Consider the following 25,345-nt stretch of genomic DNA (forward strand, 5'->3'; position numbering starts at 1 on the left):
ATGAAACATTAATTAAGATCTGTAATTTAAAAAAAAAAAAATTGCAATTAGCATCACAGTGAAAAAGGGAACGTGCCACCTGTCTTTTGTATGGGCAGGTGTTGCAGTGATCAAGAAGGTGCGAATGTTTTCATTTGGGGAGAAAGAGCCATCATGTGGACGGTTCTGTTTCCAGAGGCATCTATCATCATAGAATCAAGAAATCGATTGGACGCCAGCTGTAGTTAAGGCCTTCCATCAGGCTGGCACGACGTGAGATGCCTTATTGTCCCAAAGTCTCATAATGAAAACCAACAGGCAGCTGAGAAAGTCATTTCCACTTGCCACACTCGGATGAGGACAACTTCACAGGCCTACCTCAAGAACCTTAAAGAGCTCTCTCTTCTGTTCCCTTTCTCTCTCTGCGTCCATTGGCATGAGCGAAAGGGCAATTAAAAAACCACCTGCACCCACTGTGTATTTCTCGTAAGAAAAATTTGACAGGGGTTGTAATTTAATGGGGTGGTATTATCGCGGGCCTCAGTAATGATATTTACTCTGGAAATCCCTCACAGAGGCAATTAGGACAGCACAGGTCCAGAAACAAAGGAGGACACTTGTTTTAGCGCACCACGCATTAAGCTCAGCGCTGCTGTAACGCTTTCTACCCTAGTGGCTCGTCTGGGGGTGTAATTACAGCCTCCGTTTGCGTCAAAGTTCTATTTCTGAATGACGCACACGGAAGAGATTGCATTCTCTACACCTGGTGGCTAATTTGCATTTTTTCAGCGTGGTGTCAGTCTATGTTTATTTTGGATCCTCACTGATTCTCCATTGATCATGAATGGAAAACTAGAGCTTTGCCTTCCAGTTTTTTTTCCCTCTTTCTTCCCCCACTGTTCTCATTATGAATATTCAGCAGGGCTCTTCCACAAACTTGGATGAAAGTACCATTCAGAGTATATTTACCACAGAGCGGCAGAGGAGTGACTCAGTTTACCTAAAGAGGACACCAGGATAATTTCAATGGCAAAGAGGGCGCGCTAAGTCAAGGCAACAGTTTCAGGCATGCTCTTTGTCTTTTAGGAGATGTCAAAAGCATAAACAGATTAGGTCTGCTACCTCCGCCTGGCCGTTCCTTGGGAGGCTGCTGTGTAAAACAATCCCATTAATCCCCACCAATGTTTGTCTGCTCTTGACCTCTTTTTAGCTGGTCCTGTGGTACAGAGGACGGGGAGGACATACCAAAGTCCCCACTGTTAATTAAAGAGAGGAAGTGAAGCCATATCTAATTAAGTCAAGGAAAAGCTACTGAATAACAAAGATGGGAGATATAAAAAATGTCCCTCGGTTTTGTTTCTTCCTCCCATTCTTTTTTAGAATGTTACATGCTTTTAAAATCCACAGTCATATGGGGAATAATTTCTATTTTCTTTTTTTACTTTTTTCTACAGTTCAATGATTGCAAATTGCCGTTATTAAGAAGCTAATCAGTTAAATGAGTGGAAAATAAGGTACTCTGTGTTATAATTTCAGAACCCTGACTGTCAAGAGACACCCAGAATAGTGTCATTCTGGCTCACAGCATGCTATAATTGTCTTTCACATCACCTCGTGTCTGCAATACTTTCAGACACAACCAGACCCAAATTCAGGAAGCTAAAAGCTTGTTTTGAGACAGGTGGCATTGTGCTTAAAATCTATACAAAAAGAGCAAGCATTCACAGTACCTAACAGACTAGGTCAAAATGACCTGCCTCTGCAGATAAGGGGTTTTGCAGTCTACTAGCATAATGCATTAAAATTAGTGTGGTCAATACAAGTAATTATGCTCGCAGTGGAAAGAAGAAGATAACAGTAATAACATGTAATATTATAATTACTGTTATGACTAATAAAAAACTAGGACATCGAGGATCTGGTTACATTCAGTTTTTTTCATACAGTTTTGATTTCTTGTATGGTTTTGTAACACTTCAAACATCATTTTTATGTTATCCTCTTCCGACTGCACCTCTTTCTACTGCACTTAATTTTAGTACATTATGCAGATGGCAGTTCTATTGTCATACTAGTCTAATATTCTATTGTTAGCATTTCACTTACTTATTCCTGCATTTTATGATTGGATGTGACACAAAGTTTGACATACCTCATTCATTTCAAAAGGCACCCTGAATAAGCACAGGACGAAGTTACACCGAATAACTTAGGAAACTTGGGAAACATTGGATAGGTATACTTGTTAAATTTGTGTGGAGTTTACTGTAACTTGGCTTATTTTTGAGGTCAATCATTTTAATGTAAGACATTTTTCTCAAATATTATTGCTGACTTAAAGAGAAAACAGCAAGCAGTATGCATAAATATGTAGCATGTGAATTTGGCATTTTTGTATACTGAAACCATTTGTTCTGTTATGGGTTACGATGCTACTAAACATGATTTCTTGCTGCCTGATTAGTAAAATCAGTGTTCTTTATTTCATTATCTCTCACTTTCACATATTCTTACTAGCTAAGTAGCTAAGAAGCTCACTTTTCAGTTTTCAATGATGATAACCAAGGAGCTAGCTAACCAGCTGAAAATACAATTAGCCATCTAGCTAGCCGGCATCTGAAATACAATACTGTCTAATGGTCAAATTTCCTTTTTAATCACCGCAGCAAGTTCAGAACTTAGATACACATTTTGAAAACAAACAAATAAAGTGGTTTAAAGCAACAGGAATGACTGTTTTCCCCTGCTTTCCCCCTGTTTCACTCAACCTTTGTGACTACCATTAAGCTCATCTGACCTCAACAACCTCTGAACTTGAGTGGAAGTGCAGGTCAAGTCCCACAATGCAGTGCAGCAAAGTGGGCATTAATTGGAGAAGAGACACAACTTCACTCATGCCATCTGAGCAACTCACAGTTGACTTACCCACTAAATATCTAACTGATAAGCTTAAGCAAAACAAACAAATGTTTGTCATGCCGATAAAGCTTACTGATTTAAGAGAGATGGACAGAGAGAAAGTAATTCTTTGACAAAGACGAGTGTGTAGTGTTGAGGAAAAAGGGTTGGATGATGGAGAATGGATGAGTATGGATGATATGATTTCTTTGATTTCATTGTCCAATCAGTTCTTTGTGGGTATTCCATGACAAAACCTTTGACCATCCCTGAGCCAAGCAAAAGCCCTGTTTTTTGTATCACCAGAAACATAAAAAAATAACCTCTCAGTATTTTGAAAGTATACTTATGCTTTTATTGCCATGTAATTGGGCATTACCCCTCATTTTAAAGAGCTGCTGACTCTTCTTCCCTTCATCTAACATCACATAAGCTCAGTTTCTTTATGTAAATAATAATCCATCCATGCTTCTAGCTGCTTTGATCTCTGGAACTTGCATTTGCTAACAATTTTATTCAATTTATCACATTCACCAGAAGCAAATTTGTAAAGACAGGAACAGGTAAGTAGACACAGAAACTTTGAAACATAACTTTCTATACCCATCCCTTTTACTTACTAAGTTGGCCAGCTGACATGCAAAAAGGACAATAATCAAAACCAGGAAGAAAGGCACCCAAATTGCTTTTCACAAAAATACTGCATCAATCTTTAATGATACTCAAAGGTTCATACTTTGTGAAGACTATGAAGATGTCATTTGACCAGGTATTTTTACTGATAAACAATATTGACTGACTAATCATTTACTGTTACATTGTATGTATTGCATTGTATTCTCTGTTCATTGCATTCTCATCCATAAAATACAGCACAAAAAGAAATGATATCTCTGCAAATCTAAGACAACTCTGGCTCTTGCAGCACACATACAAATTGAAGAAGGAATAAAATTATCAAAATTAACTTGCTTCAAAAATCAGCATAAAACAAAGGAGCCAGCCTTTTGTAGAAGCACAGCCACGACATAAACCTCAGTGTGCCACAAACATTAAGCCCAGTTCCAAGATCTCACTCTCCAGCTACCCATCTGCTTAAATACTGCAGATTAAGGCAGATGCAGCTCATTAGTCAGTGGCTGGTCTAACATAATTAAACACACCCACACACTTAGAAAACGAAATTTACAAGTCACAGATTTTAAATAAATCTGATTGATGAGGACTACGGCTATTGTTAATCGTGAAAGGTGGAAAACGAAGATCCTCAATTAAACATTTTAAACATGCATTTCAGACGATATAGACTGCAATTCGCCCACACCATTAACAAACATTTCAGTTTGTGGGAGACAGGTGAAAGCTCTCCTTAATGAATATATGTCTTAAGTTACTTACATGCATAAACTTACAAAAACAGGTGTGCCTTTACATTTACTGACATGAAAACAAATAATATTCTAGGTAATATATATTTGGTCACTTTTACCTCAGGTAATACACTAAAAAATCAGTAAACACAAAACAAAAAATCCTTTCATGTAATTTCCTCCTGCACTCTTTCACCTTATCATCTTTGCATTGCAAAACATTTTTGCAAGTGTTCATGCACTGATTCATAAAAAGTCTATGCTTAAAATGCAAGTACCTTTATATTTTTCATTGACTACTATACTTTTCATTGACTAGTACATTCTCCCCTTGAGAACCAAGTTTGCCAACTCATGCTGTACTGCATGTTTCAGCCCATGACCGAAGGAGATATGTGTGGGAGTTATATGCTTTGCTTTGTCTCGTTAATCTCTCCAGCCTCACAGTGAGCTGTGATGATGTCTGTAATGAGTGTAAGGCCCCAGTCCATCTCTTGGCTAATGATCACCTCCACAGCAGCTGCTCCTGAGGCCAGAGGCAGCTCACAGTACCCACAGCAGCATTCTCCTCAATTCTGAATCTGTATCATATGGGCTGCACTCAGCTACACACACTCACACACTCGCACACAGGCTCGCGTGTGCAGTCACACATGGACACACATACTCATACACACACACATACTCACACATACACAAACACACACACACACACACACATGTATGCACTAACACACATGGATACACACATATATGCTCATACACACATATGTGCATGTGCATACACACACACACACACACACACACACAAGCATGAGTATGCACTCACACATGGACACGAACACGCATGCATACTCATATTACACACACACACACACACACACACACACTAGGACGACACAGATGTCTATAATTTCAAGTGCTGAATTAATAAAATCTATCCTAAAATAATTATTCCCCTTACAGATATTAGTGAAATTACATTAACGTTGTTTATTAGTTAAAGCTTTAGTTTATAGCTAGTTTTTTGGTGCAAGTGACCGGGTTTAATGCCTCAACTCCTGTGACATACATTTATTTGAAACCTGCTTAAAAGAATGTTCTGCAGTTCTACATTCTGCAGTTAAAAGGCTTTCTTCCCTTTACTTTGTCTATTGTATTATCAAAACACAGAGTGCTTTTTCTCCACAACAGGCAGTAGCATTGCTGTGGCATGTAACCAAGGAATTTTCACATGCCTGCACTCGCGAGTCTCAGTCACGACGTAGATTGCATCAAGTCTTCAACTATTGTTCAAGGCATTGTTGCAGAAAGACTCATAGATTCTTCATTTTTAATGCACTCCAAAAACGGGTGTTCAGAACACTGACAGGAACACGTGGCAATTAAAAATATATCTGTTTAATCAACCAATTAATCATCTTCTGGGGGAAAAAAAAATAATCAAGTTAATTTTACTTGACTGACAGCCTTAATTATCAAACTCAGTGGTTTCTGAAATAGCAAAAATTTGATTTGATGGTTGTATATCATATGATTGAAATTATGACATGAATGTAGAGGTTAAGTAGCATTACTCACTTCATTCTTGTTCTCTCTCTATCGATCTATGTATCTGTCTATCTCTATGTGGATCTAAGAAGACCATAGACAAATCTATCATTCATCTTCCCTCTCCACTCCTATCTCAGTTTTCTCAAAAGGTCATCTTCCTTCATTTTGCCTCTCAAGGTCTAAGAGTCATTTTCAGAGGTCTGAGCCCAGCAGCAGAGACACAGTCTAGGTTTTTGACAGACACCACTTAATAATTGCTTTTTATATCTAAACTGAGGTGTGTTTTGAAGTTGATAAAATTCTTTACAGTGGATTGTGGAAAATGTCACAGAACACTGAAATATTGATGGACCAAAAGACCTTGCATTTCCCTGGGCCCTCAGACAATAAACCAAACTCTACCAGACACAAATGTAGTTATGCTGGAACTGCAACAACACCACAAATCACATTAGGAAAGCAAGGCAGAGGGCAACCAGGCACCCAGTTGAGAATATTATCCTAATATAATTATTACATCCCTTCAACGCCTTAAACAGTAATAAAAGTTCAACCAACTATATCCATCAAAAAGTTTGCCCCTACAGTCTGTGTTCACTGTAAGAGAAATAATCTGAGATGATCCCTGATTAAATTAACACCACCTAATTATTTTACGCAGGACTGCATAATGAAGACATGCTCCTTTGTGAAAATACTATTCACAAGAACTAACTGACTGTACTAAGTGTAAAAAAGCTACCGTTTTCATTTGTTGTCCTATTACAGAAAGGGGGTAAGGGAGTAATAGCATGTCACCCTTGGCCTTCATCAATGTTTACAAGAAATGGTCGGTTTGAGATGAACCAATGGACACACGTGGTGAATTTGTGGAACCAGGCTCTTACCATTGATCCATCTGGCCTCAGGATCATGCACAGTGAAGTCAGGCTTAAACAGATCCTCCACAGTGAACTTGGTGTCACTGCCGCCAGCAATGTCCGCTGCAAAACAAACAGTATTAATAAGTGATCACTGCTTAAACTTTACATGAAGCAGATTGTGACTCACATGCATGTGCACTGTGTAACTCTTGGCATCAAACCTGAAGGACGTGCACTGTGAAGTTATATTTCAATCAGCAACATCTTCAAAAGCATCAAATAACCAACATCAATCACATTCTATTTGATACAGAATTCCTAACACAGAAAATGTCACAAAGCATATCGTAGATGATCTTTCATGTAAACAATTCAAGTCGTAGCAGACATAAATTAAAGGAAAATAAATTATACTTTCTCAACCAAAAGAACAACTTGACTGATGGTAATAGATGAGACAAGGTTTAAGCAATTTATGCTTGACTTGAGACAGAGATGTGTCCTGGCAGGACATTGTACAGTTACATAATTTAAGATATCATATTGCTGAGACATACTACTCCACTTTAGAAGATAAAAAGAAATCCCAAACATCAGTGAGGATAAAAGTTACATTTTTATTGTAAAAGCATATACTGCACGAGCCAGCATATCTGTTCACTGACAAGTAAGGGTAGGGTGCATTTGATGACAAACCACCTGTCAGACAAGACCAAATGGGAAAAAAGGGATTGTGCATCAAACGATTTTATTGAGCACAGTATTGTCACTTCTACGAACTGACTTAGAGCATGATGCATTGTTATGATTAAAGATGAAATGTGTGCTCTATGCAGTCTTTGTACTTAAAAGATCTTATGATTGTGAAAGGCTAAAAATGTTGTCGAACCGCTGTATGTAAACAGAAAGGCCTTATGCATTTCTTTATATAACCCACAAAAGCAGGCGTGTATCATATGTCAAATTTCCCTTCATAATTTAACTTGCACCCTTTAAAGTGGTGCAGTCAGTCATCTGAATGTTGCTTGATTGTTAGATTACCTATTTTTATGGTATTTCACTTTAAACAACAACAAAAAAAATCATTCACTATTATTTATTCATTTTAGTTTAATCTCCAGTGTAAATTTGCACTACATGGCAAATTAGTAGTGCTCCACTTAAGTTTGCAATACCACCCTAATACAGCCTAGTATTCTTCAATTCCACATTAATAAATGTTAACCAAATAATAATAATAATAATAATAACAAAACAACAACAACAACAACAACAACAACAAAACAACAATAATAATAATAATAGTGTTATCCAATACTTGACCAAACCCATGCTCTACAATGCTATATTTAATGCTTCTGTGCTTTTACCTGGAGTGAGGAGGATAACAGACAGGGTGATGAGGGAGCAGACCACCAGGATGACAAGCAGAGCGATAGCAATTCCTTTCCAGTTCCGCTGTTGGGGGCTCATGCCTCCCAGGTCCTGCAAGCGACGGAGACAGACCCCAGTCAGCATCCGAAATTTCCACTCAGCACTGCCCATCCAAAGGTCACCATTTTCTGTTGTCGCTGTGAACGTGTATTTTTCTCTAAACTGGCATTGGAATGATCAGGAGGAAATGAAATGCTTAACATGTGGAAGGTGTGTTGGTGTGTAATTTTAATTGATTTGACAGATAGTCATGTCCAGAGAAACTTACAAGGCTCGCTCTTGTTACAGCGGCAATTAGAACAACAGTAACAAGAAAGGACAGACAAAACTACAATAAATGACTCCCCAGCAGAGGATTAAAAAACAAGATAAAAAACAGAATAAGAAAAAAAAAAATCACTCTCCCTCTGTGCACACTTCTGAAAACTGGTAAGTGACAGCAATTTACAGGAAAACAAAATGTTTCAAGTAACACTTTTTCCTCACATTGTTCTCCAGCATCAGACTTGCGTGGGACTCAGCATTTTCTTTCTTGTGTATGTCCCAAAGGCAAGACATGTAACAAGTGTCAGTTTCTCTAAAGGCACCGCAGCCAAAACTGCTCAGTATGACTGACAAGCAAGCGGAGGCCTGCGAGATGGTTACTCCGAGCTCTCTGATCAACTGACAGGGGGCCTTAGGAGCTGGCTTGTCAACCCAGTCTGGTGAAGCGGCAAGTGCAAATGCACTATATTGATCTCTTTCAAGGCACTGTCAAATGATGAAGGAGACAACAGTTTCCGGGTAGGACTGCAAATGGCCCTCGGGTTTCTGTTATTTGCATCTGGGAGCCTGTGGCTTTGGGAGATGTAGGTATATTTTCAGTTAAAGTGTGCATTTCCAGGGGCAGTCTTCATACCATAGCTTGAGTGAATACATTTCTGGTGCATTGTACTGTACAGTATGTTTTGAGGGGACCAACGACCTCAGGTGTAATCTTTAAAACAAAATCTGCCGCAACAAATCAACATTCTGCTTACTCAGTTCATCCAAAGGCTTACTGTTTCCATGTGGTTTAAATGGAGGTAGCACACTTTGGTAAAATGCTTTATCTTGGTTAAGATCAGCGAGTGTGAGGCATAAAACGGCACAAGAGCACACAGTTGAAGTAACCATTTATTGCTCTGTTCAAAAAGATCCCAAAGCGGATAGCACTTAACCTCTAAATCAATGTTCAAACCCCAATGTTTTCATTGTCCGTCTATACCCTTCTGCCTTCTACTGTACAGTGTACCACAAGTTTACTTCAGGAAACTGTGAGTTCAGCTGCCAGCATTTTCCAGCCAGCTGTCAGTTTTGATCTACATGAGGTCATTTCAACTTGCCAACACATGCACCATTGATCTAGTGTCATTCATGTAACTTTCCCAACTACAACACATATGTTTAAATTGTTAGCATTATTCATTTCATGTTATTAAATAACAAATTACTGTAGAAAATAACTACAATCTACCAAATAATTACCAACAAAAAAATCTTAAGCTGTATATTTGCAGCAAATTCATTATTGTAGAGCTGTTTTCTGTTCAGTGTTAACTGTGTGATTTGTCAGGTTGGAAAACACACATCCTTGCCAGATGTTTCTCCTTGGTTGTATCAAAAAGACCCATACCTCTATGGTACTTTGTCTTCAAATTGTGTAACAACTGAAAAAATAATAATACTTTAGTTACTAAAATTGATCAGTTAACGACAAAGCACACTTGCGGTTAGAACAAATGTCCCCAACAGTCTGACTGTATGACTGACAGCAGTTGCCGAAGAACGGGTATAAAATATAAGGCATTGCTTTTAGTATTTTAATCTGTATGCATATTTACATAACAACAAAACCAAAACAACACATTAAAAATCAGCTCAGAGCCTTAAACGTACTGCATTATTTTCTTTAATCAAAGAACAATGACGCTTATCTGTGGCTGTGTTGATTTTGGAAGCCAAATCCGAGAGCTGAACACACCGACTGCAATGCAAAACCTACAAGAATTTCATCTCGCACATATCTAATATCTAGCTTCAGGGAAATAGGCCTTATACCTCATGTTTAATGCAGATGTAATATAGCCCTGTGGTTTCTCTGCTGGTCATCAGAGAATTCCAAAATACAAAATAAGAAAGTGGAATATTAAAAGTCTTATCACATCAGGTCAAGCCATATTTTATCCAAGTAGAAGAAGCTCTAAAAATACACACACTCTGTTTCAATGACTTCGTAAGAGCCATAAATGAACATGTCTCCATTTTTTTAAACTATAAGAAGCAGGAACAGAGTGCACATACAGAATGATTTCTCCTGTGACTGGATTTGCACATTTAAAGGTCTGCATACCAAACCCCAGGCAATGTAACTGCACTGCACTGCATCTGATTTTGAAGAAGAGTCTTCGTCCATATGGACAAAGATTTATTCATAGTGTAGTCACTGCTGTCTATCTTTGAATGAAAATAATTCAACAACATTCCCATTCTCATGCCCATTTACATTTGGTGTTTTGTGATTTTAATAGATGGCATGCTGGACAGTCTGTTTCAAACTTCTGTTTAATAAAACCTGACACCTGGATTTGTCATTATGGCATGAGCCAAGCAAACACCCCTGAGCATTAATTATTCATTAATTGATTCATTGTTATTTTATTATTTGCATATTAATTTTTAACAACTGTAAAATAAAGACGGAAAATGGAAGAAAAAATAAATACCAAAAACTGAAGTCAGTGGTTAGTAGTTCTTTGTAAATATACGTTTTTCAAGATGGAGAAGCAAACAAAACACTGGCACTCAGGCGGAAAAAAGTGTTTAGACAAGAAGATGGCGTGATGAAGGAGTGCCAATCGGCAGGCCAATTAAACTGCACACCAGCATTGCCTTTAATATCTAAAACTAATTAAAATATTGACAGGGCGCGTGGTGAAACGTACCATGGCTAAAACTGTTCCATGGCTCTCTGCACATTTCACTGTCATTGCTCTAGAAATCCCATTACATTAACACCATAATCCCATAACACCCCCATGATTGTATTATATCAAGCATCCCTTGCTTAACCCAATAACTACTACAAATGCTACTCAACACTGAAATGATTAGGGACACTTAGCACTTTGGTTTATTTATTTATTTTCATTTTGTATTATTTGTGAGTGCATTATGAGTGCGACTATAAACAGAAGCATGTGACCAAGAACATCTGTGCGGTGCAAACCGTCTGTCAGCAAGGAGAATCAGTTCAACACTCCTAAGTGATAAAAATATCTCCTAAACGAGAGATAGTGAGAACCACTTAAACAGGAGAACCACTTAAAAAGAGTGAGGAGAACACAGCAACAGAGTGAGACGCACTGTTCATCAGCATTGAGCTCTGTGACCTATGAAGAAGTGCTCATCAGCGATCATTGGAGCTCCCTTACCAACTTCTGAAAACACAGTACTTTGCTTCACTGCAAATGTTCAACACCCTGAGAGGCATTAGAGGGTATAATCTTACTAAGGGACAGATGGAGCGTGTTCAGAATCATGTGCTTTGAGAAGAATCCGAAATCTAAAATATTGTATGGATAAGTTTGAATTGTCAAATAACTGACAATTTACATTTATACACTAAATGAATCTACAGCTTAGTTTGCATAATGATTTTGTTTGCAGGTCGTCAGTATTCACTCATACCTTCAAAAAATAAAATAAATAATTATGATAGCTCTTCAAGTTGTTCTAAGATCTATAAAAGAGAAATGATTCCCCCAAAGGTCTGTCAGTGCATTCCCCATCACGTATCAGATGGCTAGTAAACAAGCGTAATGAATAACTCTGGATCTCTCCCAATTCGTTTGCCAACAGAATATCACAGCCCTCTTCATTAATGTCAGATCCACAGAGCAGCGCAAACCCGATTTTCATGTTTGGCTGCAGTATTCACCGCGTTTGTGTTTAATACAAATGGTGATGCTGCTACAGTCACATGGAGTCACCTTGTTGCTTCCATTGTGATGTCAGCCCGGAATGTAAGAATGCATGTTAATGTCCTCATCAACGGAGGAGGATGAAGACGAACGGCTAAATAGCGTCACATGGAGATGTCTGTGGTTCACAGACCCATGACCTGTCCTTACGAGCCTCATAAGTACAACTTTCAGGGAGAATTTTACGGCATTGACCCATATACCCATATACTGTACATTATAGTGGGACATCAAAGAATATATCCCATCCGTCACAAAACTTTTTGTAGGGTGGTTCTGTTGCAGACAAGAGAAGGATGGGAACTTGTGACGGAAGCACTGACAGTACAGGGTCAGTTTTCAGGCTGAGCAAAGCAGTTGCGTCCTTAGCTATTTAGACAAAAATAGGAAAAAAAAAGTTTGAATTGTGTGTCAAAGTGATTCAAACTCATGGCCAAATGCAAATGTTAACTGACTCCAGATTCAAGTCTTGCTGTCCACCAGGCCCATTCATAATACCTAAAGGTACCTGCATCATAAGCCTAAGATTGCTTGATTATTCATGACCTCTGATCTCAGCAGTATAACCTTTCCAGCTGCTTAGTTCTATTCACTCCTGAACACAGCACAAACAGACCAAATAAGAGAGGACCAAGGCTTGACTATCCTATTCCTATGACCACCATTTTCAATGTTTTTTTGACGTTATAGTGTAGTGCATAATGTGTCATTTTTCACCACAGCCATACATGTACATGCTTGTAAAGACATACATATAGTCAATATATAACAATATAAAAGCATGTAAAAAAAATAACTGCCAATAACTGATGCATATGACAACTATGACAAAATGTTTTCTAGTAAGGATAAATAACCTTATACCACTGTCCTCTGTCTTCCCCATTGTCCTCAGTCGAAACTGTCAAAATGTATACGCTGAGTTTCGTTGGGACACTTAAAACGGATGGCTCTGTACGATAGCGATTCCCCAGCGAGGATCCAGCGCTGAATAATTCATGGCAGCTGGACCCTCCTGCTGTAGGCTTTATTATTAGCTCTGCTGGCAGCCAGTTAGCTATACATCAGAGCCCTGCTGTGGACAGCCACTCCACCCTCGCGGGTTTACAGCTACTGCGCCCGCGAAAGGAGGCCAAAAACTGCAGGGCCCTGTGAAAACAGTGGCTTTGTGGACTCAGCTGATCACCCCAGACGCAGGGGTCTGAGGAGTAGAATGTGATGCATCCCTTCCCTGTTGGACATATCTGTCAACGGTCTGTTCACCCAAATCCTGACACTCGTTCAAAAACAAAATTACATTTTTTTTTTCCATCTGCTGTTGGTATTTAAAATACAGGCTAAAAAAAACCCAAAATCATTTTTCACCATATTTTTCCCCCCTTCCACTTGTAAAGGAAAATATGTTCTTGGGTAATTTTGCAGAGCAGAACGATTTACAGTTTACACATTTTACCGATGGCACTCTTGAACGGAGATAAGGGGATGAGGTACTCTATTGTCAAAAACCACAGCTCACTTCCATAAATGCAATAAAATGAAGGTGTACAAACAGCATACAGAATTCATACAATATTAATGTGCATATTGCATAGGATAAAGACATATAATTAAAGCAATCACTTCATATTACGTAAAGCACCGTGAACATGCATAGTTTAGGAAGGAACCACACAGGTTACTCTGCAGTGCTGTCTCTCTGAGTTCTCTCTGTCAAAGTTACTATTTCACCTTATTTTCCTCAGTATTTGTACTGAGTGGGTGAGACAGGGGTGTGGCCTTTTTTATCTGAAGTATGAACTATTGGTAATGTAGGATTCAAAAGTATTAAACTCTTCCCCCAAATCAACCATCTCAGAGGTCCTTTAAATGCAGACACAAATTCAAAATACGCAGCCTATTAGTAATACTGGAATAGCTGATGGGACAGTTATGACAAATATTAAGATTTATTGAATATACAGTGGAGGCTTCAACACATAATATTGTTACTGAAGAAATATGTATGTGTAAAGAAGTTAGATTCTTGCTTATTGTATTGCAAGTATTTCGCCTTTTTCCTTAAAGTTTTATTTGTAGCTATGGAAACCATTGTTTAAATTAGGCTGGGTATACTCAGAACTGCACCTTCAGTTCACTAAATGATAAAGATTCATTTAGAGCAGCAATTTAACAGATAACAGAGAAAATCCAGCACATCTTCCACACTGTCCAATTTGTTACCTTGTCCAGTATATTATCTCTGTCAATCAGAAAAAAAAAACAACTTTGAAAAGCCATGTAACATAAAATTTTGGGGAAAAAAAAAAATCATGACAGATAACTACCTCAGCCAGACTGGGGCGAAACATGTAGCTAAAGAACAAAAAAATCTCTTCGGAGGCGGTAGGGTGGCTACTACATTATATTTAGCTATCGGTACAATTTCAAGCACATCAATATAGAACTTTAATTACAACACTAAGGGATACTAGCAAAAATGATACCTGCGATGATGATATGGTCCTTTGTTTGTACCTATATATAGTATATATTACAACAGTTTAATAAAATGCCCATGGACTGAAGAGAACACTGCACCTCCCTTGACAAAAGCTGCCCTTTGGTATTTACAGTATAGTCTGAGTTTGGCATATTGCGTGTGACTGTAACCTACAGCTTGCACCTGGCTTGGTCAGGAAAGTTCCGGTGTACATCAAACCAGTAATGCACCAAGCAAGATCAAACCTAAAAGCAGTTCCTCGACAATTACGGACAGCACACAAGAATGCTTCCAAAAAAAAAATAAAACAGATGTTCCTTTACTGCATGCATACCTTGATTGCAAAAGGTTGTCATTAACTGGCTACATTTCAATCATTGAGCAGAGGTACAGAATGCTGAGAGAAGTGGTTCGCAATGAAACCTAAATGATTTGTTATGTACTTAAGTTATATTTTTCACAATGAAATATGCTTTATAAAGTTAAATGACTGACTGCAGGGAGAGTGGAGGGATATTACTTCTGGTAGGATAAATGACATCCCCAATTGCTTCCCAACTTTTCACCAGATTCTTTCAAAGACTGACTGCAAGGTTTTATGTCTCTTGGCTATGTTTTTTTTGTTTTTTTTAAGCACTCACTAGCAGATAGCTAAACTTGTACTTTGTGTTTCTTTCTTTTTGTGTATCTGAGAAGACTCGCTAACAAGGCTGTCACAGACAAGTAACCAGCAAGCAGTGTGTGCAATGTCTGGGTATTTGCCAGCCTGCCAAGCAATTATAGTGTTAGAATAGTGCTGTCTCTAGAATTCCATTTGCAGATATTCTGAGATGCAAAATAGACAGGAAGAGGAACCACATGGAGTATAGTCATTAGACACTCTACAACAGACAAAAAGCAATACACCTTCAGACTATAAATGGTAGTTATTATTATTATTATTGTTAGTAGTAGTATAGTAATAGTAGTAGTAGCAGTAATGGTGGTAGTAGTAGTTGTATGACATTCAGAAAATCAGTTTAAGCAGCTCTGGTCTTCTTTGAATATTTTGTCAAATACTGTAGATGTTTTTATTTTATTTTATTATTACTACTGTTTATTTTCAATAAAGTCATCTCAAGGAGAAGTACCTTTATTTCTACTCTGTGAGACGCTTTCTAAAATAACATTCTACTTGTGTAGTTTTACCACCTCTGCTGCAGTACAATACATATAGGAAAAGCCTAATCTTTGGACTTAATAGTGAGCTTTCCACACTGCACTGTTCTAGAATGTTCTCCCCGATAAGGTGAATTACATCCCCCGCCCTCCCCCCTCCAACCCCTACCGTGCTCTCAGCCTGTCCTGTCCTCAATTACCTGCAGGCTGATGCCTGTGGAGAAGAGGAATTATTCGCTCCTGACCCAGTTGAGAGCCAAAAATAGGCCTAGGTGCTTGGGCCCGGATTCCTGAAAGAGCTTGTACGTTTTTTTTTTTTTTTTTACGGAAGTTAACTGTCGATTGTCACCCGGGTGAAAGTTTGAAGCACTCACTCGTGAGCGTTTCCTGACTCAATCACTCCCTGGAGAACCCCCCCCCCCCAGTGCCCGGCGGACATAAATGACATTGTACCTCTCAGCACCTGTGCTCTCGATCCCAATTCCGCCCCTCTATCTCCAGATGAACTGCACATGTCCTCGCGACAGAGATTATTACCGTACAGGCGACACCGCCGAAGATAAATACGGGATATCGACCAGTTGCATTAACCTGAAGTTCACAGCTAATAAAAAAAAGACCAATGCTGAAGAGTGTTGGCAGCCACACTAAAATTTCAAATCCATTTAGGTATGTCTTTTTCCCCTAAAAGTTTCTAGTAAGCGTTTCTGAATCACTTACATGATATGATATTATATGAGATATTGCCAATGAAACAGTTCATTGCATTTGTTACTGTTATCTACCTCAGAGTTAAACATCCAGTTGAAGCCAGTATCTCTCGCTCTTTCAGTAAGCGCCTCCTTTGAGGAAGGTGTCACATACAAATCCAATCTGTACATTCTCAAAGAAAGCACATCTGTCACAAAAAGCACATGTCAAAAAGCAGACATCTGTCACAAAAAGTACAAGTACTTCCCACTTACAATGCCCAAGATGACCCTAGAGGAGGCAAAAAAAAAATAAAAAATCCACCAGAGAGTGGAGGCTACCAATGAATTTTGCTTCTGTCTGTGGGTACAATGTTGTTGATGACTTATATATATATATATATATATATATATATATATATATATATATATATATATATATATATATATATATATATATATATATATATATATATTTAGCTCAAAATTAATTAGCACTCTTGTTATAAATTACTCCAGTATAATTTGCTTCTGAGGACTTTTGAGGTTTTTTTTTCTGTGCAGAGAAACAGCTGCTGTGCTTGATACTTGAGATCTGCAAATCATAGAATCTCTTTTTGTCAAAAATTCCATTCAGCCCATAAAATCAAGACTTTCTTAAATATTAAACACAAATACAACATTAATGCTCTTTAGAATAAAGATGACAATGGTCATATTAAATATAACACTTTAAAAGCAGGTTTGACAGCTGTATTTTCTCAGAAGCACATTGTACTGACAGTGGCCAACAGGAGTACTGTCCCTGGTCTGTACACCCTGTCCAAAACTTAATGGATTTATGGCTAATGGCATCTGAGTAAGGCTTATAATAGGAGGCTTGCTTATATGTAGTCTCTGTGTAGAGGGTTAGGACTTTCATACAGCAACATTTCTTCTTAATATTCTCCATCAGCGTTAATTGCTATATAATGCTACCTAATCATTCTGATGCCACCTAATGTCTATACTGATGCTTAACGTACATACTGTATTAAGCTATGCAATGTGTTTCATAGGTGCACATAAAACAAAGCCTATCAACCATTTTTAATTAACTGCATGTGTAACATATTACATATTTTCAGGTAACAATTCCACAAGAAAGCCAACATGTGAAAATTATTGAATCATATATCTGACAAAAATTACAAAGATAAAAGCTGAAAGTGCCTGAAAGTGATTATTATTATTATTATTATTATTATTATTCCCAAGCAAAATCTTCATAACACTCCAGCCATTTTTGCATTTTTGTTAGAATGAAGCAAAAGTGATGGAGACAGCAGATAGCATGGTGAGTTACCCCAGTCCTGCCTATCACTAGGATTACATATTACAGACCTTGCATTTGTTGCTATCTGTCATGTTGATAATCCTATCCTTGGCCCTGCCCTCAGACGCCTTTGCCATTGGCAGTGAGTGTGTTGTTTCTGATAAGCGTCTGGATTAAGCGTTTTAAACAATCTGTGCCCTAGGAAAAAAAAAAAAAAAACGTGTACACGTTTAGTGAGAGCGAAAAAACGTTCACAAAACTCATACTCTGAACATTGAATACGTATCTTCTACCTAAATAAAACTGACTAAGGCCGTGTCCTGAGGAATGAACATAACATTAGATCATAGAGTTAGATCCATGTGGTCAGAGAATTTAATTTGAATTGAATCGGTTTGAATATGTAAATGATCAAATCTGAATTTCATCATCTTAAACAGAGCAATTTAATGTTTGAAATTGTATTTCATGTTTGAATGTCACAAGTTTACATTGGATTTTATGTTTGGAATTCGATTAAAATGTAACCTACATTTAACTTCGCAACTACATTCAACCTTTACATTCATTCACGTTTGTAAATTGATGTGATAATGTTAGCTAGGTAGCTACATGCTAGAAACATGTACAGCAATAAGACATAAAAGACCATGATATTTTGTGAATATAGTCACAGCTAAAGGGTTTTCTTAAGCATGATGTGTTTAAAAAAACAGATGTCATCATTCCATCAAAAGACATACTCCTGAGTAGAACAAAAAGACGTGGTAAATGGTTGCTACGAAACAGAAAAGTTAGTCATGTACCGTATGATCTACCAGGGTGCAAGGCAGTGATCTGTAGCTTATGTTATATAAATAAAACACAATATACAGCAGATTGATGCAGCCATAGTGTTTTATAAATTTAAGCAATACAAATTCAAACAAATTCAATTCAGACTCAGTTCTCCGATGTCATGAATCTGAGGCCGTATGAAATGTATAATAGCCTATCTTGCCTAACTGGAACGGAAAAGAAAGGAAAAGGTTTGTAATGCGCTAAACTGGTCACTTAAGTAATCACCATTACTTACATACCTCTGCTACAGGGTTGCTCTTTTTGGTGTGTCATAAGATGATGACACACTCGCTCAAATAGTGTTCTAATCCAATTTTCAAGCCTTGAAAAGTTTTGACTTGGAAACGATGAGCCATTCTGACCAATGGCAACATGATTCCAGCCACTCAAATCTTTCACATATGACTGTTGAACACTACACACCTGCCGAAAGCTTCTACAGTTGTTTGCAGTCATTCTCATCCACAGCGACTCGCAGTTTTTACATTATCCATTTATACAAGTGGATATTTACTGAGGAAAGGTTATTGAGGTTTAGCACCATATCCAGGGCCGCATACCAGGGAACTGAGGCAACAACATTTGTGTTACAAGCCCTGTTTGTTATCACTATGATGCTCTGTGTTTGATGCTGTGGTATAATAAATCTGAGGGTCTCGCCTCCCATTAGTGTCCCTCCGCACAAACCACACCACACCACATAGGATCTTATCACATATTGCTCAGCCTTCATCTCCGTGAGTATCTATTGATATACGTGATCAATCTTTTTTAAAAGCCATCTTTGCTGAAACAGCATGAAGAGCATTACAGAGACTGCAGTAATCCAAATCACAAGTCACTCCCTCCCTTCTTATCTTGGAACACAGTCCCTGTAAACAACAAATTAATGTGAGTCCTTCCATCTGAAAGTATAGCGCCAATGTTGACACATGCATCAGTACTCCTGTGATGGAATTAAAGCATTAGATGTATTTGAAGCATCCTGGCTTTGATTATCCTTTGTTTGTTTGCATGGTATTCAGTATCTGTCTGGGCAACTAGAAAATGCATCCATATTTGAGTCTGTTGACCCAAAGTCCTGTGTGTTTTCCCCATCTGTTTCCCAGAGATCCTGACTGAAACAAAGGCAAAATTAAATATTTATGCACAGTATGATTTACAAAATGATTGGAATGGTTACAGGATGGCAAGACATGCTCCACACCTATACAGACTTAAGCCCCATTCTGGGATGTCCCACAGAAATAACAAACATGATTATGAGGAAACACTGGCTAGAATTAATGTGAAATAGTGATTATTTGGTGTGTGTGTGAGGAAATGTGAACAAATTTGATAGTTGTGAGTTAGCTCCTTATATCAATACATAGAGTGGAAAAGTGATTTTTGCAAATGTGTTTGTACTAGTATATATCGAATATGATTTGATGATATGTATGACTTGCCCATGTGAGTAACTTTGCCTTTTTTGTATACCGAAAGTGTTCTCGCTATAGACGGAGCTGTTCAATAACCAAGGACGTATTTATGAGGAGCAAGGTGAGCAGGCACTCTGTTTTTGACAGCACAGGATGCTTTTCAGAAACAACATTGATCTCCCAAAGGCATCTGACCTTGGGAGACATTCTTACATACAGTACTGCGTTCAGCTGAAACAAGTTCACCCAACCATAACCTGGAAACCATTTATATTTTTTAAATGTATACAAGATTTAAGGATACAGAGAATCAGACAGGCATTCACACCACACATCCAGGTATTAAAATGCATTGTGCATACTGACTGATATATCCATTGTGCAAGCAAATGGAGGTGCTGGATCCCTTACATGTGTGTTTGGTTCACGTCCTAGTGTGAAATTGAATAACTGGCAAATTTAAGAGATGGGGAACTACATGGACAAGCCGTTTGGCTAATTTAATCTGCACAGTCCAGTGCCTTTATTACAATCCATAACACCCAATGCCAGATGAAAATATAATTTTTTTTTAAAGTAATAACATTATCACACACACCAGTATGATGACAAAAAAGCCTGCTTACTGGGTTCTTCATTTTGTCAGGAAAAACAAAAGATTTGACAAATAATAGTTACACAGAAAAGCCAAAACAGCCTGATATCTCCCCAAAGACCTGACACCAGATTATTTATAAAAGGAACAAAAGCTTCTTAACGAACTTGGAGATTGAGTGGCCATTTGGTATAGTATTACTTGGGAGGAATTCATTTATTGTTAACAATGTGGCAGAATTGTAAGGGAATATCACAGGGTTTCAGAGATGTTCTCTTTTTTTTCCCAAAAACTGATCTACAACACTTCCACCTTTTCTTCTGCCAAGTCAGCTCTCACAAAAGATGTCTTTACCCTGCTCCCTGGTGAAAGGCCATGGAGCTTGGCAAATCATTAACGACAGCAAGGCACTATTTCACCCCGTATTACACAGTTCCTTTGTCTGCTAGTGGTTTGCATTAAGGTTGTTTTCAGTTTGTAATAGAGCTTCACTGCAATTTGTGGTGCATGCTGGGAAGGGGGGGTCTTGCAGACTGACCCACTGGTGGCTATTCATGCCTGTATTATTCATCCTATCATTTTTGTCAATATGACTTTGCCAATGTCATTTTGGACAAGCCCTTAATCTTCCGCAGGAAGTCAGACTACAATTTGATTTCCATCTGTCCTCCACACACTGAAACACCTCTAAATTTGTATAGTCTCCATTGGCTCTGCACCACAAGGCCTCTCATTTTGCAATAATAATTATTAATATTAATAATAATTCACTTAAATATAAAATGTTGCATTATTTTATTAATCAATATATGTTATATCTTTTTATATTTTAAATGTCTTAAATATCTTTTTATATATTTTCTAAATACAAGTATGGTTATGTAGCTCCTATTTTCTCCAGTCTTTACATTATACGTTATACTTTTGGAGAGTAACAAATAGCAAGTGAGGCTATTTAGAGAGAATAATAGACCAGTGACTCTTAACTTACATTTAAGACTCCTAACTTACAAGTGTTACAGATTTCGGATTGCTCATGATGTGTTCTTACACTAAAGTCATCAGTTTTCTACAATGATTTTAATCTTCTTTTAGTCTGGAACACAGAATCCAGCAACTGTATGGAGGAATATCATTGTCAATTTTATTAACATAATTAGAATAATACTCTAATATGTATTAAATGTATAGCACTCTACCTCACCCATTCGTTGACTAAGCATTTTAAAACATTTGAGAAACATTTCATTACAAAGTTGGCCTTTCCATTCTTTGAGTGCATGTTTTTTTTTTTTTTTGGTATGGCTATTCAACTTTATTGTTAAAAGAAAATGTGAAAAAGCCCTTAACTTTCTGGCGGATTAAAATTAACTGGATATCAAAAGTGACATTTTGTTCCCTGTAAGTACAGAAACTATAAAAGGAAAAAGTGAAACAGTAAAGATCCAGACTAAACATTTGAAAGGGACTGAAAGAACCAGCTTTATAATCAATGTTAACTGAACTTCAAATGTAACCCGCCTTCCCTTAAAATTCTGAAATAAAAACACACAAGGGATCAGAAAGCTCCTTTCAAATCTCTTGGCAATGATTACAGAATTCAAAATACTCTGAATTCCACACAACAAAATGAATCTGTAGTTGTAGAAAATAGTCAATTTCTCCAAAAATGTTTCCCTTTACAAACTCTCTAATAGCTGCATAGCAATGGGAATGTCAATGACAATTATTTGTTTTCTAGTCTGCAGTCTGCAGTACAGATGAGTCACGGATATCATTTTAGCATGTGAAAACTTTTGTAAAGAAATGTTTTCAAAATGGTATCTTGCAAAAAACACAGAAAAGAAAATTATTAATTATTAACCTTTCAGATATTTGACCTTCGTCAGAGTGCGGACATTTCCATTGTCTATATTTGCATTGATTGGCAGCCCCAGCAGACAGTGCTCTGTCTGGTTGAATACAGTGGTTACAGTGATAATACTGCACTGATTTAACTTGTTGAAGTGGACTGATACAAACAACAACAAAGCTTCCATCCAGTATTCAGATAAAGCCACTTATGACTGTAAATGTTAGTATACTATAAACCTAGCAACCCATATCTTCCACCATTTCCTGCACCGGGCTGAAGTTCCACTTCACTCATTGTAAGACGGGTGAGTGCAACATCACGGAGCTTAAGCCAACAATTTTTCATTTTATTCGGGACACAACAGCCATCTGCACCACTGAATAACTCAACAGTTGAGATCAACACCATTGAACTACTCAGAGCATCTGCAAAAATGGCAATGATGCAATGTAACTATTCAAGCACCTCGGTAGCTATTGGGGCACACTGGATAATTCTGTAATGGTGAATGTATTACATACTTCTCTTGGATCACACATCTGTACACTATCTTGGTTTTTTTATATCAGTAAACAAGCGCTTGTTCATTGCTTGTTGCTTTATGCAAGTGGAATAAATAAGCACAGGTAAGCCAACAGGCTAGACATAAGTTTCCCCTTCAAAAAGGGATGGTTTTCGAAAAGTTGGTTGTTACACTAACAGAGGCACATATCAATAGCCTGTCCCTGAATTCCAGCATGGCTGTATTTTCCATTCTGAAACCAAACCAGACAATTAGACACCTCTGGAAATCGATCTAGAATACAGTAGCAGAAAAGTGATTGTAATGTGAAAGTACTCTTATTTTCACCATCTTCACTCTCACACCTATGTCCCTCACCCTGTGATATGCACCATCATATAAGGGTAATAGTAACTTGTGGTAGGTTTGTTTTTGTTTTTGTTTTTTTTTGAATTGCGTATTAAATAATGTGTTTCTCCATGCTCAGACAGACCATCTCCTATGTAAATCCATATGCAGGTAGTTTGAGAACGTAACAAAAGAGTCAGAAGACCCAAGTGCAGAGCTCCAGTACTTTTAGTCCACAAATCTAAATCGCCAGACAATAAGCAGGGTTAACATACAGGCCAACAGGTGTAAACAGAAAAAGTGCAAAGCACAACCACCAAGACACCAGCTCAGCAAACAAGTGCAATACCTCACAAAGAGGTGCCTGAATTGCAGTCCTAAATCCCAGTGGCGATTAACAGAATTAGCTGCAGGCGGTCAAAACTCACTGTGATTGGCAGTTAAATTTGGGAAATTCATGCTTCAGCCAAACAAAAAGGAAAAGAAAATTGTTGATTTTATTAAATATAAAGGCATACTCTCTGCAATGTGTTTGTGTGCATTATCAATTGTAGATTGATTGTAATTGATGTACAGTATAATGTGTGATGAGTTGCCACAGTCCTTTTCACTGTTCTGCCTACATTTTATGCACAAAAATATAACTGCACCAAAGAAATGCAGTGGCTTCCCAAAAGCAACCCAACCAGGGCAGTCCAAGAAAGACATGTGGGGTGTGGGTACAATTGTTTGGTTGTCTTTTTGACATTTGAGGCATAAACTGTGCTTCACGGTCAGTTTAATGGAAAGGTAACAACTAAAGGAGTGGCACCCCAACAGCTTCTCATCTTCCTTATTTGGATACTCATAAAAGATTGACAATGGTGAGGTTGTTAAATAGCTGTCAGTGACTCCGTCACTCTTCCACAGACTGTAACAGTTAGGGTTTCTCAAAGAGGGAACGTTAAAGGCATCACTCTCTCAAGTTCCCTACTTGCTTACCAGCATGCAACTTCTCCCTTTGGTAATTCCAGACACTTACCAGGGTATTCAGTTTAACCACCAATGAACTTTGCCCTCAACGTTAAGTGAAACAGTTAAGCAAGCATTAATACTATTCATAACTATTTTTCACTTGTTTCAGTGACTATCCAATGTCTACTGTATTAAAATTGAAAAAAGTATATATATATATATATATATATATATATATATATATATATATATATATATATATATATATATTATACCTGTTATGCAATTATATGTTCCATCTGTGGCTTGAGCACTGTAGAATACAAAGCAATGCTAAACTTTACTAAATTAACCACACATACTCTTGTGTAATACTGGGCATATTAAAACCAGGGGGAACTCTAGAGTACATTGTTAAATTTTACAAGTGTTTGACTTAATATGGGAAGAAAACATTTTTCTACATTCATTAATTGGTTGGAAAATCACAAAAGCAGTTTTAATGTTTAAACTCAGGAGATAAAGTGCAAATATGTAATGACACCAATAATAATAATCCATCTCTTATACCCCTAATCCCACTATGCAAATATACTGATTTTAATGAAAAAATCATTGTGGAAATGTAATAAATTATTCAAATTTACAGTACTTTGATACTTCCCCACTTATAGCACTAAGCAGATGTAACATGGAATATTAGAATGTTTCAATTGAAATTACCAACATCATGTGAAAACATTTAAAAGAAGAACACTCCACCCTCTTCAGTGAAATATTATGATGTCTCAATAATACAGTGTTTTAATACTTTATCACAAGACATCTCTAAAGATTTTTATTGTACAGATTAACAAAATTGAGTCGTGGGCGATACTATGAAATATGATTTTGCATTATCAGTACTTATCCATTTTACAGGGCATGGAAAATGTATTTCAAGTTCCAGCTCTAAGGTTATTTCAGTAAGACTTTGAAAATTAACCCACAGAATGCATATGGCAGTGCGCATACACTTGCACCTTTTAACATAGGTACCTATTGCATCAGATCTGGTGTACAATACTGAAAACATAAAAGAAATTCAGGT

The 25,345-nt window shown here is 37.5% G+C and overlaps 1 protein-coding gene across 2 annotated transcripts in view; it reads right to left on the reverse strand.

Annotated features, from left to right (window-relative positions):
- The window catches only part of LOC118789027 (inactive dipeptidyl peptidase 10-like), a 117,248-nt gene that overhangs the window by 41,265 nt on the left and 50,638 nt on the right, over positions 1-25,345 (reverse strand). For both annotated transcript variants that reach the window (XM_036545306.1, XM_036545307.1), the window contains exons 2-3: positions 8,035-8,149; positions 6,689-6,784 (exon numbers count right to left, since the gene is read on the reverse strand). In XM_036545306.1, the coding sequence (XP_036401199.1) occupies positions 6,689-6,784; positions 8,035-8,149 (211 nt within the window). The remainder of the gene's footprint in view (positions 1-6,688; positions 6,785-8,034; positions 8,150-25,345) is intronic.

Source organism: Megalops cyprinoides, chromosome 14, assembly GCF_013368585.1.
Source record: "Megalops cyprinoides isolate fMegCyp1 chromosome 14, fMegCyp1.pri, whole genome shotgun sequence".
In the NCBI taxonomy this organism is placed as follows: Eukaryota; Metazoa; Chordata; class Actinopteri; order Elopiformes; family Megalopidae; genus Megalops; species Megalops cyprinoides.